General features: G+C 56.1%; 1 protein-coding gene across 2 annotated transcripts in view; it reads left to right on the forward strand.

Moving 5' to 3' along the window:
• The window catches only part of NHERF2 (NHERF family PDZ scaffold protein 2), a 41,056-nt gene that overhangs the window by 12,424 nt on the left and 8,619 nt on the right, over positions 1-20,013 (forward strand). For both annotated transcript variants that reach the window (XM_009467971.2, XM_087730770.1), the window contains exons 3-4: positions 15,738-15,914; positions 19,298-19,451. In XM_009467971.2, coding sequence (XP_009466246.2) covers positions 15,738-15,914; positions 19,298-19,451 — 331 coding nt within the window. The remainder of the gene's footprint in view (positions 1-15,737; positions 15,915-19,297; positions 19,452-20,013) is intronic.

Genomic DNA, 20,013 nt, shown 5'->3' on the forward strand with positions numbered 1-20,013 from the left:
GGAGAAGGTGCTGGCATTACGGCATTGCTTGTGGGGAGTAGAAACACATGGAGCAAAGGTGCTACGCATATGCTGACTTACACTGTGCATTCCCGGGCTGGAGCGGGGCAGGGCATCCAGCTGCCAGCTGGGCACACCTGACTTCCAAACGAGGCTTTAAAGAGCTCCTTTTAATCTGTAATCCAACATCCCTTTACTGCTTGCAGCCCTAACAGCACTCAAGTGCGATGCGATGGCCGTGGCATTGCCTCTGTGCACTTTGTTCATGCCCTTCAGTTGGGGACACTGAGGCTGTGAGGTTGAGTGATTTACCCAGCACTATCAGAGAACTCAGTGTATAAATTAAGGTCTGAATTGAGCTGGTTTGGGCTCCCAGTCCTTGGCTCTATCTCTAGGTACAGAGATTTTACAGGCAGTGGTCTTGGGAGACTCCAGGCTGGGATATGAGAGAGAGAGAAAATTGAACTTGTAATCAGCAAAGGGTTTCTCTAGATCCACAGGTCTCTATAAATAAGGAATTAAAACCCAAGTTGTCGACATAATTATTTCTGGCAAGATCCATATTGTAATTTAATTTCATTACAGCTTTTGCCTGGACTCCTGAGTGCTTTGGTTCCACGCTGCGTACATTTAAACCGTAACCAGACTTGGAGCTGGGTCATGTTGGCTAAATGTCTCTCTTTTTCCACTAAAACCTTGCAAGAGTTTGTTACCAGGTGAAATAAGCTGGTGGTAGATGTCTGTTAGTGGTGAGTCTGTGAAAGCCAAATTGAAAAGTAATTTTATGAGCAAGGGGAAGGTAAGAAAGACAATTCCCTGTAGTGCTGCAGTAGTGCACAGGGATGCTTTGTGGGCGTCTCGGGCTCCAACTGCCCAGCCAGTGATGAGCAGAGGGTCTTTCCCTTGGTGGGGTCTCCAGCCCCGGCACTGAGCTGTCCCATGCGCTGCCCCGTGGCCAGGGATGCTCGAGAAAGGAGCAGGACAGGGAGCAGCAGTGAGTTGGTGTCCGGATGCAGCCCCGGGCCCCTCCATCGCTGTCTGTGGTAAACCCAGTTAAGTGAGGGTCACCCCTGCACGGACCCGGCAGGAGTCCCGCTGCTCACCCCATGGTGTTATGTGATTAAACCCTCTTATGAACTTAGAGGGACTAATCCTGTTAAAGAAACAAGCAGCACAAAAGGCGGCAGGAGGGCTAATCCCTCCTCTCCTGCCTTGGAGGGCTGAGCTCCCACCCTGGGGTGTGCTGCGGCAGCTCTTCCTGCAGCCCTCGGAGAGGGCCGTACCACCTGGCTGGACCGGCGTCCCCTGGGGTGTGATGCTCTGCCGTGGGGCAGGTCTCCAGTGGCTCTTCCCAAGCCCCGACAGCTCCTGCCTTGCCGTGTCTGCAGCCACCGTGGCCGGCGCAGGGCTGGCTCACTCGTACCAGGCAGGCAGTCCCTTAGGAGCGGCCAAAGGCCATCCCAGGTAAATCAGTTAATTCTGGCCCTGTGGTTGTTCATGGTTAGCAGGATTTAATTAAGACAAGCCCTAATTAGTTCTAAGCGGGGTGAATAGTCTGTTGTGCCTGGAAGAGTTCCCTGCTCTTGTCTGGCAGCTGTTAATGAGCACAGGGCTCCCACTGACATCGGGGAGGCTGAGTCTGTCCTGGGGATGGGAGTACATGGGAGATCCTGTGTCATGCTGGAGGAATGCTTGGGGCAGCAGGTGGGGATAAAAATTGCCTTGTGCCACTCCTTGAAGCGACTGCTGGGTTTTGTTGGACACCTGGATCCATCTCTTGGTTTTGCAAGTGCCGTGCCAGGGCTGTTCTGGGGCAGCGACTTTCCCTGTGGCTTTCTGGTCCTCTTCAGCCCTTCCCATGGGCATGGATTGCAGCATGCTCAGAGCCCCGCAGCCAGCACCGGAGGGTGCCTGACACTGCGCACCCACCTTCACCCGTGGTTTATCAGCAGGAGCAGCTGGAGTCTGGTGGTGGCTCCGGGGGTTATCACGGGAGGTCCTCCCACACTGCATGGGAAATGCACTTTGTCCTGGACCACCTGCTACTACGCAGGGCTTTGGCAGAGCCACCTCTGAACCTCCTTATCTGCCCCAGAACGGAGGTGCTGTTCAGCTGTCCCAGCCAGAGATAAACACTAGCCCCTCGCCCGAGGAGCAGCGTCCGGGAGGGTGCTTGGCTCGGCTCCCTGTAGCCTTTAGCAAGCAAGGGGCATCTTCTGTGGTCTTCTCATTTTTTAAGGAGCTGGGTTTAAAACATCATTTTTTGAGCTGAGTATTGCAGTGGTACAGGCTGAGTGAGCGAGCCCTGATGGCATCAGGTCTCAGTTTGATCCTGTGTTTTCCAGCCGTGTTGTGGGACGGAGCCGGCACCAGCATTTTGCAACGGTTGCTGTGGAAAGAGGGTTGAGTCGTGTCGAGGAGGTTGAGAGCCCCAGGCAGAGCCATGGACTTTGAGTGCTGTATTCAGATCAGCTCCATGGGCAGATTTTGTGCAAAAGCTTTGAGTTGTGGGTTTTTGGGAGGAGGGGGTAGCTCACATGTCAAGCTGAGGGCCAGCAGCGAGGCCCCTCACTCCTGCTTTTTGGAAAATTGCACCCCTGGATATTTTATTGCAGGATTTTTAAATACAAAAGGCCTTACATTTGGTTAACCCCAAGCACGGGTGCCACAGCACTGGCTTTACTTTCATTATAAGGAATGCAGAGGATGTTTGGAGCCCTCCCCCTGCCCCGTTTCCTCCAGCAACCCATGCTGCCTGGCCAAGACAAATATTGGTAGTAAACTATTGAACTTCCCTGGTCCCAGTGCTCCCCGGCGCTCACAGAGCAGTGCCTGTTCTCCCCCCTTCCCCAGGCAGGGGCCAGGCTGGGGAGGTGCAGATGTGTCCCTGTGCTGGGGACAGCTGGGCAGTGAAATGCTGCTGTGTGGCAGTGGGAGCTGAAGGTGTGCGGCGAGCACACCGCAAGCATGCGGTGAGCGTGCAGCATGCTCCGCAGAGCTGAAGCACCTGTGGGGCTGCACCCAGCTCATCCTGCTGGGCATGGGGTGAGCTTGGTGGTGGAGTGGGGTGGAAGGTCGCCCTGAAGGGCCAGTATGATGGCTTACGTGGTCTCTCCCACCCTGTATGTGCTTTATTGGGCTCTGTAGGTCTAAATATAGCATCTATGATCTCTTCCTCCAGGACCGGGGGAGGACTGGGAGCCATGTCTTCACTGGCCCATGGTGCAGAACACAGGCTTCCCCGTTCCATGTTAGATGTCTCGACTAACAGCCAGCTTTCTGCAGGGCTGTGGGATATTTATTGACCTGCTGGGGGCTGCACCCCATCCCCAAAATTCAGGCTTTCAGGGCAGTTCTCAGTGGGTTTGAGCAGGTTGGTGCTGGTTCCCATGGGACGTGGATCACAGCTGGCACTGCAGCAGGGAGGAAGCAGCTGTGGGATGTGGGGTGCGGTGCATGGTCCCACAGCAGCCACACTGTGTCAGTGTCCCCTGGGTCCTGCATGGGTACCGCAGCGCAGCCATGCAGCCCGCAGGGTGAAAACCAGGAGTTAAGAGCTTGAGCAACCTATACCCTTCAGAAAATATCTTTCCTTCCCTGGGTGTGTGGATGAGAGATCCCCACCTGTAACAAGGAGATGGTGGCACGCACAGCAGTTGTCCCCCTGTGCCCACCACAGGGTCTGGGGAGGGAGCAGTGCTCTCCATGGTGCCCAGTGCATTGCACGAGCCCCTGGTGGTCCCTGGCACGTCACATGAGAGCCCCCACCTTCTTGAGGGGGGTTTCCCCCAGTGTCGGTGGTGCTGAGCTGGTCACCGCAGTGCAGCCACACTCACCCAGCGCAGGGCTGGGAGGCTTGTGGCTGCAAACGGGGCTCTCTGCTGCTGTGGGAGTGCAAAGCTGGTATGACTGGATTCCTGTTAATGACCTGTGGTTATTAAAGGCAACGAGTGGGGCCAGCATTAACGGGTGATTTGGTGATTGCTCAAGGCTTGGCCTCAGCAAAAAGCTGAGGAGTCCAAAGGGCAGGCTGATACGGCATGGTCAGCGGTTTTATGGTGTGCAGCTCTGGCCAGAGCCTCTGGCTGCCTGGGCTGCAAGCGAGCACGAGCTCGCATATGGGGTGATTTGGGCCCTGCCCTGCACAGGAGGCTCCATTTGGGATCCATTGCCTGTCCTTGGAGCAGTGCTGAGGATGTTGAGATGTGCTGCCGTGGGTGGCAGTTGTGCTTCCGATTTGGGGTGCCATTGAGCGGGGCACATCTCCCCCCCGGGGGCCACTGCAGCATGGCCCCCGCAGAGGGAGGGAGCACCGTTCGATTGGGGAAGCTCTCCTGCTTCTTTCCCATCGTCCGCGGCAATCCCTCCCCTTGCCCCGGGGGGGTTCGTGGCGAGCGTGGGAAGGACTTTTCCCCCTGTTCCAGCAGCTCAAGCTGTGGTTTGAGCCCTGCACAGTGACTGATGCTCTTTGCCTCTTTTCCCTCCTACCCACTGGAAAACAGATCCCTCTAGATCTGATGAGATCCCTTTGCATCCAGAGTGGAGATCCAGTGTTTCTCCTCTTGGACAAATCCCAGCCTGCCAGGACCCGTGCTGCTGCCCTGCGTTGGCCTGGAGCCCATCCCTCTGGAGCAGGGGAGCTTGCCGGTATCCTGGCTGCATGTTCCCTTGGCAGATCATGCTGGAAAAGTTGTCTCTCTCAAAGAAAACACATGCACGTGGCGGTTTTGGTCTCCTCTGTCTGTCCTCTCTCCCTAGGCTGGGCCAGCTGCTCCCTGCTCCCAGCCAAGCCTGTGCTGCTGTTCCTGGCTCCAGCCCTGCCCGGGGGAGAGCGTGGGTGCCTTCGCTGTCTGAGTCTGCTCAAACGCCAGCAAATGCGGGGGGAAAAAAAGCTGCTGCTTGTGGCTGAGAAATTCCCCAGCTGTGGGATTGCTGAGGAATGGCAGGGACAGCTCAGCTGGAGGTATCGCTGCTGGGGGGATCAGTTGAACCCCACGGAGCCAGACCAGGGTGGCGTCCCCGCACCAGCCAGCCGCCCTCTCTGGGTGATGTGCCTGTCAGGCACCATGGCCTGGGGCTGTCCCCACTGGGGATGTGTGGTCCTCACCAGGACACTGCCCTGGCTGCAGCCCCTCTTCTGAGAAGCCCCTTTGTGCTCTGGGATTTCTGTAATGCCATGGCCGGAGCTGTGGTACAGTGCCGGGGATTTCAGACAGGGGCAAATCCAGGCTTACCCCTTCACCTTAGGGCATCAGCAGCTAAGGTTGAGCTCTTATTTCTTTGGCAGCAAATTGCTTAAAGGTGAAACACTGGTGGGAGGCTGTAAGTGAAACGCTTTTCCCATCACCCCGCTCTGGTGCGGGGTGCTTGGGGGGGCAGGAGCTGTGCCATCCTGTGGGGCAGCCCAGCCTGGCAGGCACTGTCAGCACAGGCTGGAGATCAGGCGTCCTCCCCACCCTTCATATCCTTCCTGCTCTTTTTTTTCTCCTGCCCGGCAGTTTCTCAGGATAATAACCTTTTGTCATGTCTGGCGCCATGGCCAAAGTCTGGCTCTGTGGCAGGGTGCTGGCATGGCTATCCCGCTCTCCCACGGGGTTTGCATCCCATAGCGCCTGGAAGGGACCAGGTTGGGGTGCATGGACTTGGGGGAGACCTGGACACTTTGGTGCACGGCTTGGGGAGGGTGTGTACCTCTTCTTCACGCCACTCCCGCAGTGCCAGGGGACAGTGAAGGACCTCATTATTTTTTTCTGATTGCTTTTGCATTGCCCTGGTAAGGGCTGCTGGGGGCTGAGGGTCATCAGTGACCAGCCACCATCCCCTCTGCTGTGTCTGAAACTGCTGCAGGGCTCAGGGCGAGCATCCCTGGGAACAGCACATCCCTGTTAAGGCTTGGTACCTGCTGTGGCCATCATCCTTCCCCTCCGCTGCTGGAAGGAGCCGTCCTGTGAGTACAGGGTTTCCATTGCATGGCTAATCCTCCTCATCGCTAATCCTCCTCCTCGCAGGGGCCACTGTTGGGCTGTGATCAAGGGTGGAGCAGGGACCCGGCATCACCCCGGCCAGCACAGCCAGGCCCGACTCAGTGCTCCCATCTGCTGCAGCAGACCCAGCAGGGCTGGACACTCACCCACTGAAAATATCCAAATTACCATATCAGCTGCAGCTTGGCTGTGGGTCCTGCTGAGTACCCGCGGCTGGACGCTTTCCACTGCTAATTGGGATTGCTTGTCTGTCTCCCAGCTCGCCTGCCATCCTCGCTCCCTCCGTTTGTGCTGCGTGTTGGCAGAGAAAGCAGTGGGACGCATCCAAAGGGCTCTGGGTGTGCATGCCGGTGCAGCCCCTGCTCCTCCAGCAGCCACCCAGGCAGAGACACAGCGCCTGGCTGAGCCTCTCAGGCTGGCATGAGGGTCCTGGGGCAGCAGTGCTGCAGCTGTTGAGGAAAACAATGCAAATCTCAATGTCTTTTGCCCTTTAAAAACAAATAAATAATTTTTTTTATGCTTCTATCACTCAAACCCAGCTGGAGCAATTTAAATAATTGGAGCAATTTGAATAATGGAAGTAACTTAAATAAGCTACAAAAGCCCAGACCTTGTGTTCGGGGCTGGCAGCCTACGTGGGCAGGTGAGGTGCCTGGCAGTTTGGGTTGGTGGTGACACAAAGCTTTGACACCAAGGCGAGGGACGATGGCACTGCGGCACGGTTTGTGCCAGCACCGTCAGGAACCTGCAGCACCCCTCCTCTCCTCCTGGTGATATTTAAGATAACTCTGCTCATTTCAGGGTGATCACAGGCCATGCCAAAAGGTATTTTGTGGCAGCTCAGCTGTGTTTGAGCTTCTCCTTTTCTCTCAGGGCAGGGATTGCTGTGGGCACTGACGCAGTCCCTGCTTATCCCCATGGAGCAACCAAAACTTTCTCCTGGCTGTCGTGATGTGGAGGCAGAAGCCACTGCTGCCCAGGAGATGCTGTGAAGCTATGAACTTTAAGAGCAAGTGTCAGTCAGGCTGTTATGTCTGTATTGGAAGAACAAAGTGACATTTTTCTCTTTTCACTGCTGGTGTCGGAGCTGAAACACCTCCTCAGCTAACAGGGCGGGTGGTAATTAGAGTTGTGGCTGTATAAAAATGGAAGCAGGCTGTTTACAGAGCTGGTCCTGCCCAAGGATTTATTCCTGGCCTGTCTGGTGGAAAACCTCTGAGTTGCCCCCCTTCTGCAGGTGCTGGGGGGGGCGGGTCTCGCCAGCCGGGGCACCTCTGGGTGCTGGAACTGCCACCTTTTTCCCCAACCCCAGCTGTGGATGGGTGCAGCCCAGCCCTGCGAGGAAGGGGAACATCTGCTTGTGTTTTGGTGGGCCTGGCATCCCACCAGCACCCTCTCCCCTTCCCCCTCCTTTATTTATAGCATTTCACCAACATCTGGAGTTTGAGCCGATTCGGCGCTGGCTGACTCTGAGCTGGGGGATGGAGCCAGGTGAAGTGTGCACAGCCGGGGAGGGAGCCCCCGAGCCCTTCTCAGCAGCATGTGGGGGGTCGCAGTGTCCTGGTGTGGACCTGAATCTGGGGGGTGGGAAACCCCAGGAACATTCTTGCTCTGCTTTTCCCAGCAATGGGGACAGTGGGAGAGCTGCTGTGTCCTTGCCCTGTGTCACAGACCTGGGGGTGCTCTGCCTCCCCCCTTGCAGCGCTGCCAGCCAGCAGTCCCACTTTCTGGCTGGTTTTTGAGGCTCCTTTTACGTTTGAGGCTCCTTTGACATCAGCAGTCCGCCTTGTTGTCCCCCTGCAAAGTGTCACCAAGTTCCCCCTGGCCTGGGGGGATGCAGGGCTACAATAGCCCCCTTTCTGGTGCTGCTTTAATGGGAAAATTTGAGTCATTCCTGGAGGAAGGGGAATGAAAACCAGCCCTGCTGTAGCAGGCGGCAGATCCCTGGCACAGCAGTGAATGGAGGCAGTAATCCCGCTCCTGGCTGTGGCACGAGCCCAAAGCCTCCCCGGTTCTCACGGCGAGCAGGGCTGCGGGCACTGTCAGCAGGCACGGTGAGGGCTTCTGCTTCTCCCAGCTTTCCTCATTTTTGTAGCATGAAAGACAGTGGGTCTTCATGTCAGGGATGCGAGGACCCCCCTCCCCTTCCCAGATCAGGGCAACAAGCATCTGCTTAAAGTTAAGTGCATCTCTAAATCTGAGCAAAGGCAGTGGCCTTTGAGCTTCCAACAAATTGTGGTAATAATAGTGGCAATTAAAGCTTGCCTGCGGCTCCGCTCAGCTCCTAGTATAACCATTACTGCCAAGGGAGGGTGCCTGTGTCAGGGCGGGTGTAAATGGGCCCCTTGTTCTGGTGGTGCTGCATCCCAGGCCCCCATCCTGCATGGGTTTCTCCGCCCGCTCGGCTCCTTCCCAGCTCCCGGCATCACCCTTCACTACTGTGCCTGCCAGCGTTTGGGTTTTGGTCAGGAACCTACACTGCCAGAGCTGCCCTTCTCCTCTGCAACCCCCAAAGGCAGCCGTGCATCCCTCCCATGCATCCCTTGGTGCTCTGTGCCTGCAGTGGAGAAGCCAAAGTGCAGAGGATGGAGAGGTCCTGGCTGGAGGTGAGACAGCGGGGATGGACATGGAGGCCCTGAGCAATGTCCCTTGTCCCCTCAGGACATCTTGGTGTCCCAAGGTGACCGCGGAGCAGGATGGGAGCCCAGTGTCCCCGAGCCCCGGCGGGCTCTGTTGGTGGAGGTTTTCTTTGCAGGGAGCAGGCGAGCAAAGGAGCCATTTTCTGACCAAAACCACATGCAAAAGGAGAGGAAACGACTCCACAGGAGCTGACTTAAAAGAAAATATGTTAACAATGTAAATTAGGCAGGAATGCTCCTGCCTGTGTTTTCTCCAGCTCGGCCGAGCAGAGGCGGAAAGGCTTGACGTGTCGCAGGGTGATCCAGAGCCTGGAGTGCATCCAGGCGGTGTGATTCCTAACAGCAGCGATTAGAGCCTATTTGGCTGCCCCAGCAAAGAGCAAAGCCCATCGGGCTGGGCCATGGAGGGATGGAGCTGGTGCTGGGAGTGGCACCAAAAGTGCCAGTGGGTGCGGAGTGCTGCGGGTGAGGTGGTCCCAGGCAGGATTGAGCCGATTAGGTGGCGAGCCCTGATCTCCGGTGATTACACGCTGTGACAGGGCTGAGGCGGCTGTCACCCCCGCAGCAGATGAGCTCAGCTTGGTTTGAGTAAATCCCTGTTCCGAGGGAATGAGTGGGGCCAGAGCTCCCGCTCCCCTCACGGTGCCGCCACAGGACACCACGCGCTTCCTGGCTGTGCTGAGAAGCCTCGGAGGAGGTTCGGGGGTGAACCGCCTTGCTGAGGTGCACAGCAGCATCGTGGCTTCGGCGCGCTGTTCTCAGGAGCTGCTCTGCCCCGTGGCGTGCTGGGACCCGCTGGGCTCCTGCAGCAGATGGTACCGACCTGGCCTCGGCCGCTAGACTAGCTCCGTGTTTGTGCGTGTGTGTGTGTTCAGCCCTCCTCCTCCTCTCCTGGAGGACCCGGGAGGGGTGGGTGTCCACGCTGGCACTGGTGTTTTATTCGTGGAATAAATCCCTAAAGCGTGACTTTTCAAGGTGTTTTAGCCCATCACGGGGAGCCTGTGCAGTGTGGGGAGCTGCGGGGTGGAGGGGCTGGAGATGGTGCTGGGACCCAACATGGCTGCACTGGGCCACCGCTGGCTTTGAGCACCCCGGGCAGGGAGAGACCCGTGGCCATGCTGGCTGAGTTGTCCAAGGCTGGGCAACAGCTCGCAGGGCTGGCAGCAAGTTTGCATCGTGCTGAAAGGCGTGTACTGATGCCTGTGTGAGAGGGGTCTTTGAAAAGCCCTTTTTATCCCCAGCCCTGCTCAAAGTCACGCTGCGGGTGATGGTTTGAATGCACAGGTTAGGTTTGTGAGTTAGTGCCCTTTGGGAAGGTGGAGGTGGTGGGCAGGGGGAGTATGGGGGCAACCCTGTCCCAGAGCTGGAGCTTGGGGCCGGGTCAGCGGCGATGGCGAGCGGGTCTCTGACACTGGTGGCCTCGCGGCATTGAGCTGCGGCTGGTGGGTGGGCACTGGAGCCAGGGAGGGACTTTTCTAGGGGCATGTAGGTTTTTCTTGGACAGCAGAGCGTGGGGGGCTGCTCTGCTGCCCTTCGAAAGCCGGGAGGTGAGTTTGTTTCAGGAAACAGAAAAGACCAAAGTGCCGGCGGTTTGGTGCTTCTGTGAGTGGATTCTGCTTGCATGGAGGCTGGCACCTACTGATTAATTGCATGGAAACCCCTCATTAATCAGAGCCAGTGACATTTATGATACTGGCTCCATGGTGGAGTGTGCCTGAAACGTCCAGGTGTACGAAATGGGAATGGTCCTGGTCGCTGCAGGGAGCTGCACGGGGGTGGCATGAAGCCTGTGCTGTGGCATCCCAGTGAGCCGGGGGGTTGTCCCCAGGGGACCCTGGTGAGCCAAGGGGTGTCCCCAGGGGTCCCCGGCTCCCAGCAGCAGCACTGGAAACTCTAAGGGAAAAAAGTCAGATGCTGCAAGAGTTGCAATGAGATTGTGAGAACTGGCAACACCCAACCAATTTTTGGTTTTGTTTTGTTGTTTTTTTTTTAATTGAAAGTGTTTCATTGTTATTTAATGTCTTGTTTGTGCATTTTTAAATGGACCAGCTTGAACAGTATTTCCGAAACCTTTTTCCTTCTACAATGACAATGATTTGCCTCAAGCAGCAGCTCCAAGGGCGGTGTGGCAATGCAGCTTATTTATCTGCACACGCACATATGTACCTGTGGATGCGTATAGAGAGTGATACTTGTAGGTGACCTATGACATGCTATTGCTTCTTAATCCAACTTATGGAATTAGTGGCCACTGGTTGTATCTGGATACCTAGGAAAAAAAAATTGCTTTCTTTTGCAATTTTTTTGCAACAAAACAAAAAGTTAATTTCTGTTGCTTTCTAGTATACGTGTGTATCTAACTTAGCCAAACTGGCTTTTATATTCTTGGCATATGAAGGGGTGGTGAAGCCTCCTCCGGAGCAATACCGAAGTGTTTCTGCAGGGATGAGTGTTGATGGGTTTCTGGGGAGCCCAGGTAACGTGCCACTGTTACAGGGAATGCTTCGTCGCAGGGCTTGGGTTTCACAAAGGCAAAATCCCCCCGGGAGCTTAGGAAATATCTTCCCAGAACACAATCAGGGAAATGTTGGCATCAGTGAAAAAGAAAATAAATAGCAGAGCTGGCAAGAGCCACAGCAGCTCCGTGTCAACAGAGCACGTAAGCGCAAAGCGCTTGAGCCTGTACTCGGGTCTGGGTGAAGCAAGAGAAGCATCAGTGTTTGCTTAATCCCAGAGAGGGGCTTTGCAGAGTTGTGGTCTAAGACCTGTTTTTTCCAGTGGCCGAGGATTGCGTTAGTCAGGAGGTTTAAGAGCCCAGCAAAAGCCCCAGATGATCTCTGCGGGAGGATAAGCAGTTTTGCCCAAGGATTTCTGCCCAGAATAGATGCTGAATTGGAATTTTTATTTATTTATTTATTTATAAAAACAAAGATGTTGAATTCATTTCAGCTAAGGACCTTGAATTCAAGATTCTGTGGTGAAAGTAGAGCCAGCCCGCGTAGGACATGGCACTGGTTACCACCCTCGCAGCCACAGAGATCCTGCAGACAAAGCTTTCCCCTGAGTGGTTTATTTATTGAGTAATTTGATTTCACTGGTGATCCCAGGGAATTCCCTGAAGGCGGAGGGACTGGCCCTGCCGGCATGTCCCCCTGCAGCCACCTACTGAGCCCCGGGACTCTCTGCACTGGGACGGCAGCCACAGCGTGGCATTTTCAGGTGGTTTTCTCAGTGCTTTCACACCGCTGACTCCATAAAAGTGGAGCAAGAGGGAAATGATTTAAAAAGGTCCTTTCTAAACCCAAATAGGTGATCCCAGATGCGTTCCCCTCTGCTTGCGAGACATGCCCCCTTTTCCTAGCTGCACAAAGCCCCGTGCATCCTTTAAGGTCGCGCGGATCCGACCCTCTTTGGCCGGTTGAATCATTTCCTGTTTTCTTCAGTTTTTGAAGAACTCCAAGGCAAGCTGGAAATGTTTGCAGATAGGGTGAACTAACTGCTGCGGGGCCATGGGAAAAATACAGGCTGCTAAATCTGCAGAGGGAGAGGATGGAAGCACAGGGTTGTGGCAGGCGGAGGGGCTGGTCCTGGCTTTTGCTGAGCAGGTAGCTGAAGTGCTTTGGGAGCCCTGCCCTGTTTTGCAGGAGCTGGGTTTTATCGCTCAGTGGATGTTGCACTGATGATTTTTTCCCTTTTAAAAACTGATCTGTGCATTGAGGTGTCGATGCCAAGAGCATCTCCCCAGGCTGGTGTCTGTAGGTCTCTTTTCCTCCAAAAATTGAGTGTGCACGTGAGCAGTCGGTAAGCCTTTTCTTGCAGCTCCCTCTGTGCTTTTTTAATAAAAAACTGTATTGCCAAGTTAATCTCTGTAAATGTTCAGGTACAGTTTGCAGCTGGTCCAAGCACGCCCTGATGCCCGTGATGGGTGCTGCTGACAGCAGCCCTCATTTGCGAGTGCTTTTTGAGGAATTTGCTGCTCTGGCCCGGAGGAGTCGGGGTGGCCGAGGTGTCCCTCCTGTGCCAGAGCAGCGGCATCGTGGGCGGCTCTGACCTGGCGTCCAGCAAGGGCTGGTCATCTCGCATCCCATTTCTTCCTGGATGCTGGGATTGAGCTGGTCAAGCTGGTCCTGAGTCCCTATCCACCTCTGTTCCCCCTGGGCATTGCAGCCACAGCCAAAATTCCTTCTGATCTCATTGCTTACTGCTGGAGAGTGCAACTGGCACACAGCCATGCATGCGGGAGCAGATGGGTGCAAGCAGGAGCAGAGGGGTGCAGCTCCAGCTCTTGCTTTGGCCAGGGGTTGCTGAGTGCTGGCGCTTGGCGCTGGGGGAGGCTCTGCTCTCGCCTCCCTGCTTTGGGGTTCAGTGGGGCTGGGGGCCCACAGGGGGTTCAGGCTGTCAGCCCCACAGCGGCTGTTTGGAAGAGCTCAACGTGAGGAAGCAAGTTGCAGAGGGAATGGAGGAGGTGGTTTGGTGTGGTCAGCTGCCCTGGGAAGATGCAGCCTTAAGTGATGGGGGAGGGAAGCATCTTTTTGTATTCCCAACAAAGGGCCATGCAGGGATGGAGGCTTCAGTCACACCAGAGTTGTCCCCTGAACTCCTCCAACTCCTCCAACCCCACCAGCTTGAGTATTTCATGAGCAGCTTGAGGAGGGCTGTGCTGGGATATTTATTTACATCCCTTTGAGCTGGTGGGTGCGTGTGGGGTCGGAGCGAGCGCCGGACGGAGCGAGGGGGAGTTTCACCCTGCAGTGAAGCAGTCGTGGTGGGTTTCTGCCTCCCCTTGCCCTGTCCCCAGGTCTCATGCCATCCCCAGGTCTCGTCCTCATTAAAGCCCGCGGCAGGCAGTCGGTGCTGGGGGGGCGTCCGGAGCCCCTGCTCGCCAGGCAGCCATGGTCATGGCTCGCGGCATGGGGACACTCTCTCTGTGGCATGAAGCAGGTATTTCTTGCTGGGATTATTTGGGTTTATTTCTCGTCATCTGTGGCCTCTGTGCCCTGCCAGCGGCAGCAGTGTCACCCCAGCTGGGTGTTTTCGTGTGATCGATGGTGCCTGTGCTTGGTGCAGGTGATGGTTGATGCTCTGTGCCTGGGGATCCTCTGGCCCTGAGCTCTGCAACGTGGGGAACCCAGCTGGGGACAGGGACATACATTGAGTAATATTAGTCATGTTTTGCCATTTGCATTAACGCGGTGCCCGTAGGTACTGGGCGGGGAGTGGTGCGCTGGGGGCAGAAGGGTGCTGCGGGGCTGCTCTTTCCATCCAAGTTGGCAGCCGGTGGCTCCACAGCTGTGCCGAAGGGGAAAGGCGGCAGAGCCATTCCCCAGCATGGTGGGTCCCTGGGGCTGACCGTTCTGTGTGTCCCTGCCTGATGCTTCTCCAGAAAATCCCTTCTTTGAGGGGATGATGGAAACGGGATCAGCCCCCAAAGTGACTTAGCCGTGACAGCCCTGGTGGCAGGAGCCAGCAGTTCGCTGGTAGTGCCCGGCTGCCCGGTAATCGGCTTGCTTACCCACTGTGCTCCTCCTACGGGAATTAGGTGCCGACCCCGGGAGTGCCGTTTGCGGGCCACTGCTGTCCCCACAGGGAGCCAGGAGATGAGCGAGTGCTGGTGAATTGATCCAGTTCTTTGCTGCCCTCTGTGTTTGCCCCACTGTAACTCACAGCGGCCAAAAATCACCTTGTATCATTGCAAACGGAGTTATTCCCTGTCGTCATCCGCGAGGGCCCTGCAGATAGTCCAGCTCCACGCTGGCAGTGGGAAACATCCTTCGGCTTGTTTGGCTCTTGGCATGCAGGGTCTATGCGCAGCTGAAGCCCCTTGGCATCATCCTTGGGATCCCCCGCATGAGTGGCGGCCGTGCCAGGTCTCCTGGGCATCAGCCACGGCTGCCTTCAGCTCCCACAGCCCTTCCTGGAGAGGAAGCAGCTTTTACGCAACGCTGAGGGTGTTTTGCAGAAATAACCCCAAGGTGCTGTGAGCGCAACGGGCAGTTCCAGTGCGAAGCCAGCACGGAGTGTAGGAGCCCCGGGGCTGTTTGAGGAGGGAGGACTTCTCTGGGCGTGCGGTGGGAGGGGATGGGGTGCAGGTTTGGTGTTTCACAGTACCTTTCAGCAAAGATAGGAACGTGGAGGCAATTGCCGTGTGGGTTTTTAATTTGAAAGGAAAGGCTGTAAGAGATTTCACCATAAACGTGATCTGAAAAAAATAAGGTCGATCTGAAAAAAATAAGGTCTGTTAGCAGGAGGGGAGCAGCATTTCTTTTAATGAAAGATTAAAACTCAGCCACAGGGGGTGTTTTCCTTAAACCACAGATGAAAATGAAAACCTATATCTCCATGGAGGCTCTTGCCAGCAAAGCGGTGCTGTGCCGTGAGCCGGTGCTGCCCAGTGCGTGTGGGCTGGAGGGGGCTGTGCGGAGAGTGGTGGGGAGAGCAGCATCCAAGGGAGTGTAATGGGTCCTGCAGACCTGGAGAAAAGCTGGTATTTGTTGCTCCCCCCAGCTGCCCTGAGGAGCCATAAAGCGTTTTCCGTGGGATGGGGGGAAGGCACTAAACTCCTCACATACACCTGTACTGTTCTTCCTACAGCAAGCTCAGCCTTTCCATGCTGCGGGGAGCCATCAGGCGTGGGGTTCATCACCCTGGCCCCCAGAGCCCCTCCGCTGGGAGGTGATCAGACCTGCAGGTGATGCCGATGTCACCTGGACCAAGGGCACGGCACTGCCTTAAATAAATTACTAAGGTTAATCCAGTGTCTCGGTTCTCGGGTTTGGTTCCTTCCTGCCCGGGCCTGTGGCACTGGGGCTCGGCCGCTGCTGGAGGGGTCTTGGTGTATGGGCGGACTTTATCTGGGCTGCTTCTGGTGAAGGAAATGCATTTTTTGTTTTGTTTTAATTTTTTCTGGAATGGTTTCGGACAATTGATATTCTAAAATAGACTCAATGAGAGGAAATTCATTTGTTAACCTGTCCCTGTTCAGGGGAGCAGGAGGACAGGGTGCAGATATGGTGCTTCCTTGGTAGCTTTATTTATGATTGTATCTGCTTTAGAGCAAAACCAAACCTGTAAATTAAATATTTTGTCTCCCCCCAACCCCTTTTCTGTTAATCAGGATTTAAACGGACAGAAGGAGCTGTGCCCACGTCTCTGCCACCTGAAGAAAGGCCCCAACGGCTATGGCTTCAACCTGCACAGCGAGAAGTCCCGGCCGGGGCAGTTCATCCGTTCAGTCGACCCTGACTCACCGGCCTCCAGAGCAGGGCTGCGGCCCCAGGACCGGCTGGTGGAGGTAATGGCGCGGGGGTTCGTCACCTCCCTTCCTGGGAAGCCTTTTGGGGTTTTCTCAGCGCGTGCCGCACAGGGATGTTTGATCCTGCCCAGCCTGGCAGGAGCGGCCGGGTCCTGTCCCCCTCTTGCAGGTGGGGAGAGGGACAGCAGAAGTGATGGGACCCTTGGGAAGCCTGAAGCTGAAACAAGCCCCCATCCCATGACCTTTTCCATCAGATCCTCCCTGTATTCCTCTGTAATATGGAGCCATAAATCCGATGTGGCTCCTTAGGCAGTGGCTTTGTGGTCCTTTGGCAACTCATTCAAAGTGGGCACTTTTGAGCGCTGAAATCTAGATGATGCTGCTGGCTCTGGCTGGCACAGAGGAGGGTCAGAGCAGGCAAACTGCTGCCCCTGTACCCGCCCGGGTGGCTTGGGGGTGGCAGCGGGATCCTGCGGACAGATGGGCGCTTGATGGGTGCCTATCTCCCACCTTGTACCACAGTGAGCGCTGTACTTGGTGGCATTGCCTGATGCTGCTCGGTGCTGGGGCTGGCTCTGCCTTCTGCAACGAAAGGGGTATGGGGACATGTGGGACCCATCCCACCACCAGCGCAGGGGAGGGGGTGACATCCCACCCAGCCACCCTCCAGTCTGGCATCATGCCATGGGCGCAGGGATGGGTCAGTGCCGCCGGCTGAGCTGATGCACTGCCAGGCAGGCGTTTGGAAAAAGAGGGGAAAAAGCTTTGCAGAGATTTTAAGACATGAAATTGTGAAAGATGGGGGGAAAAATTGTTCTTGGAGGCATCTTCCTGGTCACTGAGTGCTGGACAACACAAGTTTTGATGTGTCTGGGAATTGCTCACCCTTCGCCTTGTTTGTCTTGTGTTTTTCCTGAAGAACGAGGTTTCCTCATCCAGAGCTGCCTGCGCTTTGGGCAGGGCTTGAGCAGCACACGGACAGAGTGACAGGCAGGGCTTGATCTGGCAGCCAGTACCGCAGGCACAGCAGCCATCGCTCTTTTTACTTCTGTACTGCGGGAGCACGTGGATGTCCCTTGCTCAGGGTGATGCATGGCCCTTCCCCAGGAGGGTGAACCCAAAAACACCTCCTGCAGGGACCAAGCTGTGGCCCTCACCGCCAGCTCGAGAGAGGGAAAGGGGTTTGCACTCCTGGAGGAAAACCCTCGCATCCTGCAGAGCCAAGCAAGTTGGGGAAATACGAAGACCAAAGCACTCGCCTGGTTTCTAGCCCCGTGAATAATCATTCCCCAGCCGGTGGGAGCTGCTGCCTCTTCCCAGCACCTGAAAGTTTAATGCCGGGAGCAGCGTGGGGCCGGGAGTGGGGTGCCGGCAGCAGCAGCTCTCGGCAGCACAGTGTCACGGCGAAGGGTTGTGTTATTTATTTATCAGTGCTTGGCAGAGCGCCTGGCACACACAAAGCGGCAAGGGGTGAGCTGGCGAGCTCGGAAACCCAATCCCCTCCGTACCCGCTCTTTGGGGCTTTGATAAATATTTGATGTTCCCCAGCCCTGCTGTGCTGGGCAGGCTGGGGTGCCGGGGCAGGGGGAGAGCAGCCCCGTGCTGCCGACCGAGCTCAACCAGGGGTGAATCAGGGTGACCGGGAGAGGTGGCAGGGTGCTGCCGGGGATGGAGCAGGGTTACAAGCTGGTAGCTGAGGTTGCCAGTGAGGTGCAAAGCCTGGGGAGAGGGTTCCCTTTCCATCCCAGTCCTTACAGCTGTATCCTGGCCCTCAGGACCTGCTTCTGCCCCAGGTTTGTGTTCAGGCTTCCAAAACACAAATGGGAACCCAAAGTTTGGAGCTGGCCCAGCTCAGGCTCTGCAGCATTCGCTTGCCTTGTTCCATTGCGGCAGGGATGAGCAGCTGCCTCCTCTGGGTTGTGTCAAGGCTGTCGGGGCTGTCTCCAGCCCCCTGACAGCCTTGGCACAACCCAGAGGAGGCGGCTGCTTGTCCCCACTGCAATGCAGTCATGACTTTGCAGCAAGAGGGACCATGGCTGGGCCAGGACCAGCCTCATCTGCTGTCCTGCTTCCCTGGGACAGGCTGCAATGTCCTGGGTGCTGCTGGGGCAATGCCACGCTGGTGTAGCTCAGCTCCTCAGGGGGCTGCTGGGACAGGGTTGCCCTCACTCCCAGGCTCAGTCCCCAACTCTGGCATCAGTGTGCTTCAGGGTCTGGTGCAGGAGAAAGCAGTTGTCTGTCTGCAGGAGAAGGAGGAATAAGAATCAGTTGATGCTGGTGATCCCAGACAGCCGTGGCCCTGCAGGAGAGCAGGCGTGTCCATCCAAAGCATGCAGTTACAACGTTATGTGTGGCTTAGAGAAACAAACAAAACCTGCTGTCCACTTCTAACGAAGGCCTTTCTGTGCTGGACAGATTTCTGAAGTCTTTGATTTGTTTCAGAAAGCTGTAGTAACAGAGTAGCTATTTTTAAGAGGAGGAGGTTACTCCATTCCCAGCGATCTCTGTACCACCAGCACTCTCTCCCCTTCTCCATCCAAGCTGAATTAGCACATCACCCTGCTGTCCTGAGGGCAGGCGCCTTCGGATGCCAAAGGCAGGACGGGCGGCGAAGGGTGGGTTGAGCAGGGTGGGTTGAGCTTTGCCGGAGACGGGCTGGAGCACTGAAAAGAGTTTATCACACAAAAGCGAGTCCAGCAGCGAGGGGCCGGGTGGTGCGGAGACCTTCCCCTGCAGGACAAAGGGTGATTCATTCCCCACCCGAACAATGCCTGAAAATCATAATTGGCCCTCGCTGCCGGGAACAATTGGGAGCAGAGGATCACGTTCCCTGGTAGGTCCTGGCTCGCACGCAGGGAAGGGAGAAATAAATCTGTGCAGCAGGCATGGGGACTCGCCCTCCTGGGACACGGGAAATCCACAGTTTTCCATCACACAGGGATGAACGATGGTGTGGTGATGCCGCAGCCATCTGGGCAGGGCTGGGGAGCAGGACACGCCAGCAGCACCCAGCCCATGCACATGGTTGCACCTCGTAGGCAGCTGGAGATACCCAGGGCACATCCAAGGTGAAGGCTGGGTTTGAAATCACTAAAAAGAGCAGGACCTGGGTGGGTGAGGTGATGGCAGAGTCTGGGGGCTGTGGTTCCTGATGGATGTGTTTGGGATGCGGACAGAGGTGGAGGTGTGCAGTAACACGAAGGATGCTCTGGCAGAGGCACTGGGGGGCTGGTAGGAGGCTGTGGCTGACTTGAGAGGGGGAAGGAAAAAGCCTGTAGCCTTTCTATCATCCCAATGGAAATTAAAAAAGGAAAATCCCATCCCTTAGGGGATGGGGAGGCTGCTCTGGGAGTCTGTGAGCCAGGACCAGCATCTCTGCTGCAGGGGGCACGGACATGAGTTCTCATGCCATCGCTTTGCAGGTGAACGGCATAAATGTGGAAGGCCTGCGGCACTCAGAGGTGGTGTCCCACATTAAGTCCAGGGAGAACGAAGCCAGGCTTCTGGTGGTGGACCCCGAAACAGATGATTACTTCAAGAAGCTGGGGGTGACCCCGACAGAGGAGCACACCAAAGGTGAGACCTCGCTTTCCCTGGGTGACCCTACGCTGTTCCCATGACTCACCGTGTCATGGGTGGGATTTCAGAAGTGAGGGAGAGTCGTGTTTCCCTTCTGTCTCATCCCTCAGTAGTTTCCTGAGCACCACCCAGCTATTTATAAATAGTGAGAATACTTCCTAATCTAGCCAAAAAACAATTTGTTATTTTTACACGGTGAATAATTAACTTAGGAACTTGCTGCCATAAAGTGGCTGAGGCAAAGCGTGGTGGGATTCGGGGGGAGCTGGCTGCTCAGTGAGCGATGAGCTTGTGGAGGGATGCTCAGATGGGACTGGTCTGTCTGGTTGGGGCTGGGAAGCCTCTCTGACGGCTGTTCCTCGGGCCCCTCCGTTTTTGGCTGCAGCACCTGCACCCTGGGAGATGGGGTGTCTGGCGTTGGAGCGAGTGGACCCGCAGGGTCCGGGGGAGCAGAATGGTCTGCCTGAGGTGCTGAGCTGGGGTCTCAGGAGGGGGAGTGCAATAAATCCCCCGTTGCTCTTTGCTCTCACAAAGGAGCCTGAGGGCGCATCGAGAAATA

Source organism: Nipponia nippon, unplaced genomic scaffold (genome assembly GCF_047370975.1).
Source record: "Nipponia nippon isolate SJK-2023a ecotype South Korea unplaced genomic scaffold, ASM4737097v1 scaffold_5, whole genome shotgun sequence".
Lineage (NCBI taxonomy): Eukaryota > Metazoa > Chordata > Aves > Pelecaniformes > Threskiornithidae > Nipponia > Nipponia nippon.